The sequence below is a fragment of the Leopardus geoffroyi genome, chromosome C3, assembly GCF_018350155.1.
Source record: "Leopardus geoffroyi isolate Oge1 chromosome C3, O.geoffroyi_Oge1_pat1.0, whole genome shotgun sequence".
Lineage (NCBI taxonomy): Eukaryota > Metazoa > Chordata > Mammalia > Carnivora > Felidae > Leopardus > Leopardus geoffroyi.
Window position 1 is genome coordinate 33,972,945 of NC_059338.1, and position 15,918 is coordinate 33,988,862.

Consider the following 15,918-nt stretch of genomic DNA (forward strand, 5'->3'; position numbering starts at 1 on the left):
ACTCCCGACGCTCTCATTGTTTTCCATGAGCGCCATTACCTTGGTCTTCCTGGCCTCCTCTTCCTTTACAAAACAGTGAAGGTAGATTATGTCCAGCAAGTCACTGAGACCTGCCACAATACCTTTAGATTTTTCTGGATTTATCCCCGTCTCTTCTATTCCTTCAATACCCCATCTTTCTTCTGGTCCATGTTCAGGATAACATACACTGCAATCTGTCTCATTTCGGTCTCTGAGCTTGCCTTCTTCCTCATTTTTCAGTACCAACTTATTGCTGCTGTAAACCTTTGCTCACCTTCTCGCTCCAAGACAAAATTCCTGCCTGTATCTCATCCATCCAAGCAACTTTTATCCAAAACGTAAGAAATACTTCCAGCCTCCCTTAGAAAGTGTTACCTTATGTTTTCTCCCTTGGCTCTCTCTGTCTCTCTCTCTCTTTTTTCTTTTTTATACCTATCTTGTTGGCATTGCTTGTCTTTGGACACATTTTTGTAAACTGACTGAAGTTGTGGTTTTGCTAATTATGCGGTTATGACTTATTTTCCAGGGCTAAGGTTTGAAAGCTGAGAAAGTGGGGTCACATGCTTTTATATACCCTGTAAGTCACATGCTTTTTTATATCATCTTAAGAGTATGAGGACCTCAGACAAGTTATTTCTTTAGTATGTATTTATTTTTGAGAGAAAGAGAGAGAGACAGAGAGACAGAGAGAGAGCGTGGGGGGCAGGGAGGAGTACAGAGATATTGGAAGACAGAAGATCCAAAGTGGGCGGAGCACTGACAGCAGTGAGCCTGATGCAGGTCTCAAACTCACAGACGGTGAGGTCAAGACCTGAGCCAAAATTAAGAGGTGGACACTTAATTGACTGAGCCACCCAGGCACCCTGAAACATAATAGATTTCTACATATTAATGTTGTGTTCTATGACTGTTCTGAATGTATTAGTTCTGATAGGTTTTTGGTGGCGTCTTTAGGATTTTCTATATATAGTATCAGGTCCTATGCAAATAGTGATCGTTTTATTTCTTCCTTATCATTTGGATGCCTCTTATTTTTTTTTTTTTTTCTTGTCTGATTGCTGCAGCTAGGACTTCCAGTCCTACGTTGAATCAAAGTGGCAAGAGTGGGCACCTTTGTCTTGTTCTTGGTCTTAGAGGAAATGATTTCAGTTTTTTGCCATGATCATTATGATGAAAAACTATGGTTTTTCATATGTGACCTTATCATGTTGAGGTATGTTTCCTCTAAACCCACTTTGTTGAAACTTTTGGTCACGAATGGGTGTTGTATTTTGTCAAATGCTTTTTCTGCGTGTTTTGAAATGATCATATTATCTTAAAATTTTTTCCCTTATTTGTTTGATGTATCACATTCCTTGACTTGCAAATATTGAACCACACTCCCATCCCTGGTATAAATCCCACTTGATTATATTGGATGGTCCCGTTAATGTATTGGTGAATTTGGTTTGTTAATATTTTGTTGAGGAATTTTGCATCTGTGTTCATTAGGATTATTGCCTACATTTTTCTTTTTTTGTGGTGTTTTTTTCTGGCTTTGGTATCAAGGTAATGCTGTCCCTGTAGAATGAACTTGGAATTTTTCCTTCTTCTCCTTTTTTCAGAATAGTTTGAGAATAGATATTAACTCTTCTTTATTTTTTTTTAAATAATTTATTGTCAAATTGACTTCCATATAACACCCAGTGCTCATCCCAGCAAGTGTCCTCCTCAATGCCCATCATCCACTTTCCCCTCTCCTCTACCCCCCATCACCCCTCAGTTTGTTTATTAACTCTTCTTTAAACGTTTGGTAGAATTCATCTGTGAATAGTGAAGCTACCAGGTTTGGGGCTTTTGTTTGTTGGAAATTTGAAAACCTACTTTAAACTCACATTTATTTTACCCGTTAGAGTCTTATTGATTTAATTCTTTTTTTTTTTTAATTTTTTTTTTTAACATTTATTCATTTTTGAGAGACAGAGAGAGACAGAGCATGAGTGGGGACGGGGCAGAGAGAGGGAGACACAGAATCGGAAGCAGGCTCCAGGCTCTGAGCCATCAGCCCAGAGCCCGACGTGGGGCTAGAACTCACGGACCGCGAGATCGTGACCTGGCTGAAGTCGGACGCTTAACCGACTGCGCCACCCAGGCGCCCCTTGATTTAATTCTTTAATAAAGGATATTTTTTAACCATTTAAAAGTCAGAAGTGAGGGGCACCTGGGGGCTCAATCAATTAGGCATTTGACTCTTGATTTCAGCTCAGGTCATGATCTCAAGGTTCGTGAGATAAGGCAACAAAGAACCTGCTTGGGATTCTCTCTCCCCCTGTCTCTCTTCCCCTCCTTGGCTAATTCTCTCTCTCTCTCCCTCTCTCTCTCTTTCTTAATATAAATGAATAAACTGGGGCACTTGCGTGGTTCAGGTCATGATCTCGTGGTCCATGAGTTCGAGCCCCACATCGGGCTCTGTGCTGACAGCTTGGAGCCTGGAGCCTGCTTCAGATTCTGGATTCTGTGTTTCCCTTTCTCTCTGCTCCTCCCTCTCTTGCGCTCTGTCTCTCTCTCAAAAATAAATAAACGTTAAAAATTTTTTTAAAACAGATAAATGAATAAACTTAAAATAAAGAAATTATTAAAAAAATAAATAAAAAGCAGAAGTGAAATGGAATTTATTTCACTGAAATAGAATTACTTCTGAAATAATCAGAAAATCTGATTCAGTGTGGAATTGCACTCATGACTTAAATACAAGTATTTTATACAGTGTTACCTAAATATTAATGTTATAATTTAGAAAACATATCAGTTTTGGATATTTTTATTGTAATTTATAAATAAATGAGTGGTGAGAGTATTTGAGTATGCCCAAAAGATCCCGATTGTAGTGCTAGTCAATCTCCTCATGTGAAGAACAGGACATTTTAATTTGCTCTGATATTTTCTTTACCTCAAACTATATCAAGTTCTACCTTAAAGTAGTTCTACTAATGAATAAGAAATTATATCTTTACATCAGCTCTTATTGCATTAAAATTAAAGACCTTAATAGCTCTTTCTCTTAAATTTGGCATCAAAAAAGAAAACTCCTGGCCATATGCAATAATTTAAATGTCTTTCTGTGCATTAGTTGTCAGGTGGCTATAAACTTTTAAGGATGGTTTTCCTCCTGTTACTGAGGCAGCGTAAGTTATTAGAGGGGTTAGTAATGCTGTGACCCTAGTGAAAACACAAAGCGATGGGTGTCATTTGTCATTGCTTTTGAATACTTCTGAAAATGTACATTTTCATAGAGGTTTCATCCCACTTCTCGTTTTGGAGGCTCCTAATGAAATTATTTAGTTGGAGGGAAATGACTGGGTTGGAGTCCTTGAGCAATCAGGGGCAGGGAGAGCAGATCCAAGTGTCTCTGGTACCCTCCTCTGTTTCTCCAATTTCTCTTCAGTGGCGACATCTTCGGAAGGTGGAAATGAGCTTATTATCCATAGGAACTTCATTGAAGTGATTTTACTAACCTTTAGTCTCACTTTTAATTTTTTAGAGGTATGTTGCCCAACACCAGAGCTGAAGAATGGCAAAATCAATGAACAGAGATCTAGTTCTGTCAGTAGCTGTGATTTTTTCAATGGAGACACAATTTTATATACGTGTCATGAGAAATACCAGTTTGAAGCTAGATGTCAAGCAGATGGCAAGTGGTATCCCAAGACACCAACATGTGATGAGAGTAAGAGCTTTGGATTTGTGTTATTTTAGATGTTTCTTTGTATCAGAGCGATGGAGATTATTAAGGGAAGGTTTGAAATTCGCTAAAAGATTTTGTATACCCTGCAGGGTTTTTGGAGTGGATAAATTTGTTAAAGAGCACTGCCCACCCCCAGTCCACCTTTCCTTCCCCCCCCCCATTGTTTATTCCCATCCTCTTGACCTTGCTTCTTTGCTTTGCTTTGCTTCGCTTTGCTTTTCTGAATCAGGAAATCGGCCCCATGTAATAGATCAGCTGGACTTTTCAATTATTGCCTTGTTTCTCTTGGTATTTTTGTCTTTTCTTGCCTTCTTTCTGATCCATATGCCTTAATCTGCAGTTTAATACCCACTCAAACCTATTTGAAACCATCTATCTAAACTTGCTTCCTTCCTTCCTCAAACTTCCTTCTTTCCTTCTGCTGTCTCTTCGTTCACCTTCAGACTCTGCCCCAGTGTGAAATGTCTACCTCTCCATCACCAAGAGCACTTAGGTGAAGGGTCCCAAGCACAGGAGCCTCTGTCCCTGTGAATTGCGATCCATCACCTTCCCAGGATGCGGATGCGTTCACCCCCCTGGCAGGTCTCCAAACCATGCACTCCTAAGATTTTATGGAGGCTTACCCTCCAATTATTGACACTGCTTCCCCCTTCTTTGGAGAGGAGAGTGGGGCTGAAAAATTCCATGCTTTATTCATGGCTTGGTCTTTCTGGTGACCGGTTCCCATCCAGAAGCCACTGAAAGTTGCCTCAGTAGAACAAAAGATGTTCTTAGGGTTCTCAGCCCTTAGGAATTTACAAGGGTTTAGGAAGTCTGCATCAGAAACTGGGACAGATATCTATCTATTTATCTATCTATCATCAATCTATCTCTCTATCTCTTTATCATCCATCGATCTATCATGTAGTTCTAGATATCTATCTATATATATGACATTATGCTAGAATCTTCTTGTCCATGATGTCATATGTATATCTATAATTAGATCTAGATGATATATCTATCTACCTACACATTAGCTTTTTCTTGCCCACACAGCAGAATTAACATGATGCCATTGATATACTGGATCAATGTGGATGTCCAGATAGTTGTAGTATCTTCAGGCTCTATTATGACAGGGGCAAGTGACTAATCATACCCAGGTCTAAAACTACAAATGTGTGATTTGATCATTTCATGTGTATGCTGTTTTTGACCCTTTTTTTTTTTTCTGATTAGGATGAAAAGAAGGCATTAGCTAAACCAGTGACCCCATTTACCTGAGGATAACTAAATCTACTCTAGCAAAGATACCTCATGTGAAATGAGACTAAAATGTTCAATTTTCAATACTTTACTGTAGTTTCCCAGAATCCTAATTTTCCTGGTAGACAGATTGGGGAAGTAAATGTCAATACGATGGGAACGTAGCTTTTGTTCTTCAAGAGTGGCACCAATTTTCCCATTTCCACTTTCCCCTTGGTATATGATATATTTTTTAATATAGTGTCTTTGCTTCAGGGGGAGTGGTAGGACAGTATCAGTAGTTTCTATTCGATTTCTTGAACATGACTTGTCCTACCCCATAGACTAGGAACTCGACATGGGGTTTGGACCAAGTATTAATTTTGTTTATTCCCATTATACTTTTGAAGATATTGGCAATGACCATCAAGTGGTCTAATGAGGGGGGCCATGGTGGTTCCTCAGCCTGAGGCTTATAGGAGGGCAGCCCAGGTCTTGGGTTTGGCTAAGTGATCCTATGGGCAGAGAGGACGACAGGACACAATGAAGCCTCCTACAAACCACGCAGATTCTGGGGTAAGCTATATTTTACATTTTATAAGCTCATGCCCTGTCACTTTTATCTCTTACCATCCAGGCTGTGATTTTCCTCCTACCATTGACCATGGATATTATGTACGAACCCAAGGATTCGGTGTATTCGCTCGTACGGAGGTGATATATAAATGTGACAAAGGATACACTCTGGTTGGTGAAGCTCGACTCTCTTGCAGTTCTTCAGGCTGGTCTCCTGCAGCCCCTCAATGTAAAGGTAACTCCTGCCCCCTTTCCAGTCAGGTGGGTGGAAATGTCACAAAAGCACTGAGAGTACAGCTTCTTCCTGCCAGGGGCAGCACAGAAACATTTGATGTGGTTGATTGAAATCATTACTGTGTTCCGGATGCAAACATTACAAAGGGGCTACATTAACATCAACCTCCCCAGTCTTTCTCCCAGTCATACATCTCAGTCTGATTCCCACTTTCAAGAAATATTCTGAAATTTTTCCTAGTAGAATGGGACTAATAACAGTCCTCCCTTCACAGAGCTGAGAGAATCACATAAAGTGCTTAGCTCGAGTCTGATATGTGGTCAGTGCGCAACAAAAATGCTAACGAATATTATTGCTACCGAATAAAAGATAAAGCAATTAGCAGCACCCACGATAGTTTAATCTTATAATCCTAGCCTGTTGTCGTGTCCTTTTTCTTGTACTTATGGATTCCTTGAAACCCTGTTTTCTTTGTAGCTTTCTGTCTGAAACCGGAAATAGCCCACGGAAAGCTGTCCGTGGATAAGACTGAATACGTTCAAGCTGAAAATGTCAACATCCAGTGTGACTCTGGCTATAAGTTGGTCGGTCCCCAAAGCATCACTTGCTCAGAGAGCACAACCTGGGACCCCGAGGTACCCAAGTGTGAGTGGGTAAGTGGCACAGTTCAAGGAAAGTTCCAGTCCTATCAAACCCTAAAAATGGTGCCTCTCCACAAGCGCTGTCCCAGCCAGCAAAGGTGAGATCTGACTTGTCAGGATTCACTCCTGAGTCCCTCCAAGGAACTCTCTTTTATCTTGAAGCACTGTGGTCCCTTAGGAGTGACAAGTTTTCCTCTCTCACTGGAGATAGGAAAACCTGAGCCCCTTAGGGAGAAGAGGGTGTCGGATGCCCGCAGCACTGAGACCCAATTTGACTTTTTCTAGACTATCTAATATTCTGTGTTCCATTTCTGGATGGTCTCAGAAACAGCCTCTGTGTTCACAGAGGCCCCTTGTGAAGCTGTCTGAGAACCAGTCTCTATTCATCTAGGGAGGACTAAGTTGGGGCCCGAGGTGTTTTCTGTTTTTCCTGCTCACCTGCAAGTTCTGGGCTTCGCCTTGGCCCTGAGCCTGTAGCCTTGTCATTGTCAGCAGATCCCACCTCCCCCACCCCTTCTGATTTGGAGAGAAACCACTCAACCACACTCAACACCTATGTCTCTTTTAGGTTGTCCCTGAAGGCTGTGCCCATATGCTCGCAGGCAGAAAGGTCATGCAGTGTCTCCCCAACCCCGAGGATCTGAAAATATCCCTGGAGATGTATAAATTGTCTTTAGAGATTGAACTACTGGAATTGCAAAGAGACAACGCAAGAAAAACAACTGCGGACCCCCCACTGTAATTTCTCCCAAAAGAGGGAAAAACACGCTGCCTTCAATTCAGCGCAGATCACTTCAGCTTACCAATGCTCCTGTCCCCTTTGCACCATCATTCATGGTAATAAATGTCTAGAAAGGACAATTTGTTCACATTTAGTGCTTTGAGACTATAGAATTATTGATCATCTCGTGGCTCATGTTTTTGCTTTCTTGGACACCAAGTGCCCATTATTCTTTCAAGTAAAAAATTTACGTATCAGAAACAATTTTGTCTGTGTGGTCATTACAACTCTGTCTTTAATGAGGAACCTGAACAAACCCATTGCTTAAAGTTATACACTCACTTCATTGTAAGGGCCTCGGACATGGATGTGGGCTCACAGAAAAGCATTTCTCCAACTTTCCTCACCGCACAGTTTCCCATGTGCAAGTCAGTCAGCATCTAGATGAAATGTTGATGCACCCTCAAATCCTCGTCCACTCTCCCCCCTTTGAAGGGAGTCACGTCCCTTACCAAACCCCATGAACCTGGCCTCTGCCTCTCGAATGCTGCCCCTCGACTTCTACCTGACACGAATGGGATTTGTGTTTGTGTCCGAACCTCTTTATTCCATTTTTAGGGAAGCAACGCTGAAAGGCTGCCGAATGTGAGGCCCACATGATGGCCACCTGTGTGTTCCCAAGTCCACCATCTGATTTGGCCCCGTTGTCCTTGATGGAAATGTAACGCGGCCTGAGCGACTATCCCATACGTGAGGAGAAACCCCCATCAATCCCCTGTGATATACAGGTGGCATCCTGGAGGCTGTTGTTCCTTCTCTCACCACCTCCTCCGACGCCCGCATCCTCTGAAATCTCTCCTTCAGCGAGTCTCTTCTCTAGGGGAACGTTGGCCTCTTTGTTTCAATTTCCCCAAACGTACTCTGCAGAGGCACTGGTGTCCCACAGGCTTTCACTGAACTTTACATGTCCCAGATGGGCTGGCACTGCGAGAGAAACCCACTTGGCATGGAAGGTTCCACTGACGGTCCCGGAAGCCGTTCGTCTGCCCCAGCCTCGGGGAACCCAGGAGATGTTTATTCTGGATTTCATCTTAGACAGAGGTTTGTGGGTGACTAATTTCCTTGGAAGGTGGCCCCAGAAAGCATGGTGAGCGAGTGGGTAGCGGGATGAGAAGATGAGAAAGGGAACACAGCGAAGAAGGGAGCTTTCTGAGGGTGTCGACTGAGGCTGCAGACAGGTGTGCAGATCTGAGACTGTTCTCTGAGAGCCTGTGGATCACAATTGTGCAGAGTCCTTCCAGGGATGAGGACCCGGAACGTTTGTCCACCAATTCCCCTCTCCCGTTGGTGGAGACTTGTTCCAACATCTTCGACAGCCAACCCTGTGGGCCCCCTGAGCAGTCTCCTGTGGCCAGGGAGCACCATCAGGCACAGAGACCCTGATGGCCGATGGCTCTTTGGCTCTGCCTGCAGTAGCCTCCAGGGTCGGGACGTGCACAGGGCACATGTGGCCTCTTCCAGTTTCCTTTTCTCTATGGCTCTCTTCTGACATCTGTTCTGGTCTACCTCTCTCTCTCTCCTCAAAACCCTCCTTTTATCCGATCCCTGCACTATTTTATATCAGTTGTGTCCACCAGAATTCTTTTCAGTTTCTTAGTCATTTACCTTTCTATCTGCCATTGGACTCTGGGCTTATCGATGTATCTTTTGTTATCTGCAGGCTCGCAAATCAAATTCTTACTAAACCTTCCTGAAACACAACCTAATTAAAACTTATAAATAAGTGAAAAATCCATTATGACAAATATTGAGTTTCCCTCTTGGGTTCAGGGCATGAGGATGTGCCGTGAGCCCCTGGGGTAACTTAGACATTTTCACAGGAGGAGTAAATCTGCTACTCACTGCTTGATGTCCCGTGCATTTTAAATACCATTTTCCACTTTATTTACTGAAAATCTGATCTATGAAAGTAGAGAAGACTGTTAAGTTTGCCGGTGAGACCAAGAGGCAGCAAAGAGACTTATCAGCAGAATTTATAAGAGAGGAGCTTGTTCAATCTGATGCTCATTGAATCTTGGAGGAAGAGAAAGGGAAAGAGCCTAAATAATTTTATACCAAATATTAAGAATTAATTTTAAAACATACAGAAAAATAATTGCCATTGCCTTATCAGGAGGTGGGCCAACGCATCACAATAAAAAACAAAAACAAAAACTGAATGGCCAACGTAGTCTCACGTTCAGCAGGAGCTGTGTGATTGTAAGCAACGGAAACCCTAACACATTCCCACTTTATTTTATTTTATGTAACATATCACTCTTTATTTTGATAGCCTCATTAGCAGTTCCCAGTAATAAAAATATTTGTTCATGTTATATGTCAGGTATCGAATTAAGCCCTTGTATTTTTCTCACTTAATCCGTAATTATCCTAACAGGCTGAAATTATTAGTCCCATGAAACAGATGGGGAACTGAGGCTCAGAAAAGGTTAGTGAGATGCACCATGAAGGGTTGGGAAGGACAGTAATGGGATGATGATCCATTTCTTCCCTGGGAGGGGGGGTCTACTCTTTGTTGACACCCTTGTTTCTGGCGTTAGAAGTGTCAGGGGGGTGCCTGAGTGGCTCAGGTGGTTAAGCGTCCAACTCTTGATTTCTGCTCAGGCTATGCTCTCATGGTTCTTGAGATCAAGCCCCAAGTCCGGTTCCACCTTGAAAACAGAGGGAGTCTGCTTGAGATATTCTCTCTCTGTCTCTTTCTCTGCCCCTCCCCACTACCCGTGTGCGTGTGCACGCACATGCTCTCTCTCAAAGTAAATAAACATTAAAAAAATAACTGTCCGGACATGGACCATCAAACCTGAGTCTTTGAATCCCTCCTCCTCTGCCTCTCTGAGCGGCCCCTGTAGCAACAGGTGCTCTTTGGCTTGTCCTGCAGCCTGTATCTGACTGGGTACATGGGGAATCTGCTCAACATCCTGGCCATCCCCTTGGACCTCACCTCCACAGCCTCATGTTCCGCTTCCTTGGCAACTTGTCTCTTCTCAACATCTGCTTTCCCTCCATCACCGTCCCCAGGATGCTGGTGAACCACCAGTGCGGTCACGCCATCAACAGATGACCATTTTATGTATTTAGCTTCCTGAAGTGGAGCTTTCTATGTACTTCCAAGGCCCGCGTGGCCTGAAAAAGAGGATGTTAACCAGTTCCCTAAGGTTAGATATGGATAACTATTTCTCCACTTGCTCTCACTAATTTTCACTCACCTTCTCCCACTAGCCAGAGTGATTAGACCCTCCCCATGTCCCCCCTGTTGCCACCAAGACTGGCTCACAGGTCTTCAATCCTTAAAAATAAAATGTAAACTCTACTTCTCATTTTCTTTGTTAAGTGCTATTTGAATTAGTTTTATATCTTAAACAAGGTATTCCACTGGTCATTTACAGTAGAATAAACGATTTTTGTTTTTGAGAATAGAATGGACACCTAATTTGTACTTTGTATTGTACCATAGCACTGCATTCTGCTTGCAAAAACTCATTCTTGAGTTCACTGAGTGATAGATACTTAGGTAACTGATGTTTTACGTGTGATATATATTCAGAACACTTGATGCATTGTTATGTACGTGTTCAAAATGTTTTTAGCAGCCGATCAGAGGTGCATTGTCAAGCCACCTACCTCTGTGAGTGACCTGAACCCACGGGAAACTATGAAGGGGAGTCAAACACAAACTTGAGAGTTATCCCACTCAAACCGCTAAGGAGCTGGTGTAGTGATACAGTAACTTCTATGGATCTTAAGGTGTTAATCACCTGCTATGTTTGACCTGCTGGGCATGTTGTCGGAGTAACCTTCAATAGTTCTTGAAAAAACCTGAGCAAAGCAGATACTGCCTTTTAGAGGTTTTCAAGAGTGTGCCAAAGCAATAGAACCCTAGTAAAATGGGTGGGAACTTGATAGCATCTGCTACCTACTTAATATGAATGGGTGATCTCACATCTGTAGCCTCGCCTTCCTGCTCTGCGTTTGCTTCTGTGATTCAAGTTCTCCTGTTTCTTGGTTTCTTTCCTCTATTTACTGGAGGACTTCCTCAATAAGCTGCCTCGGAAATGACACGTAGAAAGTAAAATACATATTGCACTTCTACGTATTTGAAATTGTTTTATTTGAATATTTGGTTGATAATTTCATTGCATGTAGAAAACTGGGTTAAAAGTAATTTTCTTTTAGAACTTTTAAAGAGGATCTTCTTTGTACATTAGTTTCCAGTATTGCAATCGAAACCTCAGCAGCTTTATTTATTTATTTATTTATTTATTTAAAAAATTTGTTTAAAATCTTTATTTTTGAGAGAGAGAGAGACAGAATGCGACCAGGGGAGGGCAGAGAGAGAGAGAGGGAGACACAGAATCTGAAGCAGGCTCCAGGCTCCGAGCTGTCAGCACAGAGCCTGACGCGGGGCTCAAACCCATGAATTGCGAGATCATGACCTGAGCCAAAGTTGGACACTTAACCAACTGAGCCACCCAGGCGCCCCCAGAAGCTATTTTTTATTACAGATTGTATAGAGTTTTTCTCTTTATCTCTTTTCTTCCATAAGGAAACGCCTTCATTTTTTTCTGAGAAATTTTCTTGGTATAGTTTTTTCAGTAATTTTCTCTTGTCTATTTTTTTCTTTTTCTTTATGGATATCCTACTGCTCAGATGTTGGACCTCTTCGTCAATCCTGTCATTTTCTTATATATATATTTTTTGTTTCCTATACCATCATCTCTGTTTCACCCCTCCTCCCCCATGTTCTTTGGGGATATTTCCTTGCCTTTGTGTTTTAATTGTTTTATCAATTTTATAAAATGTTCACATTATTTTAAAAAAGTGTTCTGTTCTTTATGGGTGTAACAACTACTCACATATGTCAGAATATTAATAATACTTTCTTTGGAAGTTCTGTTCTCTGCAAACCTCTGTTGATAATGATTCTAGGTTACATGTCCATTCTTAAGGATGAGACCCACACAGGCTGATTTAAGTTCTACGTAAACGGAGAGACTAGACAGTAAGCTGTGCTTTTCTTTTTGGGAGCTATAGCAGAGGCTGCATGATTATTTCCCAGTATCCATTTCCCCCTACCTGCTTTAGGTAATAGAACTACCCTCGCCCCTTTAAATATCAGCAGGACATGTGCTCCCTTGGCACAACTTCCTAATGGGTGCAACTTCCTAGTTATTTTCTTAAAAAAGAAGCTGCTTGTCTTCTACTTCCTCTTTCACTCTCAGATGCTGACAGGGTGCTGGTGAGCTGTTGAGGACAACGCCCCAGGGGATGTTAAAGTGACAAAGAGGAAGGGACCTTAACCCCAGATGCCCTTGCTGGACAGAACAGCTGATCAACCTGAATACGTTTCTGCCTCTGGATTGTTGCCTGAAAGAGATGTAAACTCCTGCCTTGGTTTTAGCAACTTAGCTTAACTAGCAAATTCACACTAACAAATTCAGAGGATTCCCCAAATATCAGTGTTTATAGGTGTCTTCTCTGTTGCTGTTCAGTTTCTTCTGAAAAGGATTCTCCAGTCTTGAATCTCTCACGGTAACTTGAATTTCTACCGTGCAAGATGGGATTACTTCCTCTGCTTCTCCCTAAATCCCTCAGCCTATTTCTAATGCAACACTATTTTCACTCTGTCAGTACCGACAGCCTTTTTTCCTCCTTCAGATGATTGTTCCCTTCCCAAGAAAGTATCTTGGGGAGAAGGAAGTTGGTAAATCAGAGGCTTTCAGATGAGAATTTGTGTATGAATGGAGACTGTGGATTTAGCTGTCATTTTGTAATGAGGGATGCAAACGGTCAGAAAAGGAACATTGTTTTCCAAAATTTTCTGTGATTCACAAATAGTCCTGTGAGTAACTCTTAATCCTGTATTCCCATCATTTTTAGCAGATCATCAACTTTCTGGTACTGATAGTTTTAGGTTTAAAAATAAGATTAATTACCATTCATTATGAATATCTATACTTAACAAATGATGCATATTTATATAACTGAAAATTTTTCATGCTAAAGCGTTTTCTTAAGTAGTTTTCCTTTCCTTTACGGTTTGCTCAGCACCCAGTAGAAGCCTAATAATTTTTTAAAAAGTAGAATATATCAGTTTATAGTAGACATGCATAATTTAAACTTGCTAAAATAAAAATGAAAAATTAAAATTGTGTAAGAGATAAAAGTTAATTTTCTTTTTAAAAAACATATATATATGTATATACATATATATGCGCATATATATACATGTATATATGTATATATATGTATATATACATATATGTATATACACATATATACATATATATTTAAATATTTATTATTGAGATATATTATTGAGATATATTAAATATATTATAATATATAATATTATATATATATATATATTTAAATATTTATTTTTGAGAGAGAGACAGTACAAGTGGAGGAGGGGCAGAGAGAGAGGTGGACAGAGACTCCAAAGCAGACTCATGAACCATGAGATCATGACCTGAGCTGAAGTCGGATGCTTAACCAACTGAGCCATCTGGGCACCCCAAGAGATAGAAGTTAATTTTTAAAAATTTAATTCATATAGCAACTGAGTTTATTTTCAGTTAAAATAAGTAGAAAATATAATGAATCAAATATTTACATTGTTTGGTAAAAGAAAATATTAGAAGTTTTTTTTTTTTTCTGTTCTGAAAATAGGAAGTAAATTAACTACAGCAATTATTTTACAAGGAACAGTGAAAAATGTAATATTGCCTTCAACTTCAGTTCATGGGTTTTTCAGAAAGCCAAATATATTGAAACTGAGATGACATAGTAAAACATAAGTCAGCATTGACTCTTTTGCAAAGTGTTACTGAGGTCCAGGCATGCATGTGCTAAATATCTAATTTTATAACAAAGATTAGATTGTGAAATACACAGAGAAATACGTAAATATTATCTCTTTTAAACTAGTAATTCCCTACTATGTGGCAATGAGAAAGAATGAATATGGCCTTTTGTAGCAACATGGATGGAACTGGAGAGTGTTATGCTAAGTGAAATAAGTCATACAGAGAAAGACAGATACCATATGTTTCCACTCTTATGTGGATCCTGAGAAACTTAACAGAAGACTATGGGGGAGGGGAAGGAAAAAAAAAAGGTTAGAGAGGGAGGGAGTCAAAACATAAGAGACTCTCAAATACTGAGAATAAACTGAGGGTTGATGGGGGGTGGGAGGGAGGGGAGGGTGGGTGATGGGTATTGAGGAGGGCACCTTCTGGGATGAGCACTGGTGTTGTATGGAAACCAATTTGACAATAAATTTCATATTAAAAAAATACTATCTCCTAAAATAAAATAAAATAAAATAAACCAGTAATTCCCAAATTGGCTAGTTTAACATTTATGTCTATGATCCATTTTGAGTTAATTTTTGCATATGGTGAAGGGTAAGAGTCAAGGTTCTTTTTTTTTTTTAATTAAAAAAAATTTTTTTTGTATATGGATGTCCAATTGTGCCATTGAGAAATATTTGTTGAAAAGACTATCTTTTTTCCATTGAATTACCTTGGCACTTTTGTCTGTAATTAACCATATATGTGTTAGTGTATTTCTGGACCTTATAGATCTATAAGTCCATTCCCAATGCCAATGTCAAAATGGGTTGATCATGTAGCTGTACAGCAAGTCTTGAAATCAGGAAGTATGAGTCTTTCAAATTTCATTCTTTTGCAAAAATTTTTTGGCTATTTTAGGGCCTTGCCTTATTCATGTACATTTTAGAAATAGCTCATCAACTTTTACAAAACATCTGCTGGGATTTGGTTTGGAATGTTATGAATCTCTAGATCAATTTGAGGATCACTGATATCTTAATAATGTCGAGTCTTTGAATTCAATTCCTCAACACGGTATATTACTACATTTAATTAGGTTTTCTCTGTTTTCTTTCATGAATGCTTTGGAGTTTTCAGCTACCATGCATCATATAGAGTTTGTGTCATTTTAAAACCTTTTTATTTTGAAATAATTTTAGATTCACAGAAAATCCCAAGGATAGTACAGAGAGGTCCTATGTGGCCTTCACCCTGTTTCTCCCAATGGTTACATCTTAGAGAACTATAATAACATTGATAATATCAGGACATTGACATTAGTCAATGTTTATGTATAATTCTATACTATTTTATCACAGTGTAGACTAATGTAACAACCACAGCAATCAAGGTACAGAATTATTCCATCATCACAGATCCCCCTTGAACTACCTCTTTATATTTATATTCACCCCTCTCCCCTGGCCCACCATGCCTGCCACTCATAGCTACTAATCTCTTCCCCACCTCTGTCATTTTGTCACCTTGTCAAAGTTTTACAAAATGGAATCATACAATGTGTGATCTTTTGAAAATGGCTTTTGTCACCTAGCATATTGCCCTTGAGATGGTAGGACTTTTTAAATTTTGATTTCTAATTTTTCATTGCTAGTAGTAGACATACAATGGACTTTTCTCTATTGACCACGTATATTGTGACCTTATGAAATTCTTTCATAAGTGCTAGCAGGTTTTCTACAAATACTTTGGCATTTACCAAATAAACAATCATGTTATCTGAAAATAAGCACAGTTTTGTTTCTACCTTTCCCAAATGAGTGTCTTTTATTTATCGTTCTTGCCTTATTGCACTAGCTAGGACCTCTAATGTATTGCTGAATAGGAATGATGAGAGTAGATATCCTTGCTTTGATTCCTTT

General features: G+C 40.1%; 1 protein-coding gene across 1 annotated transcript in view; it reads left to right on the forward strand.

The window, feature by feature from the left end:
• Positions 1-7,406, forward strand: part of C4BPA (complement component 4 binding protein alpha) — a 53,020-nt gene extending 45,614 nt beyond the window's left edge. The window contains exons 10-12 of the mRNA XM_045456724.1: positions 5,610-5,783; positions 6,261-6,436; positions 6,993-7,406. Of these exons, the coding sequence (XP_045312680.1) occupies positions 5,610-5,783; positions 6,261-6,436; positions 6,993-7,166 (524 nt within the window). The 3' untranslated portion in view covers positions 7,167-7,406. The remainder of the gene's footprint in view (positions 1-5,609; positions 5,784-6,260; positions 6,437-6,992) is intronic.
• Positions 7,407-15,918: the final 8,512 nt, after the last annotated feature.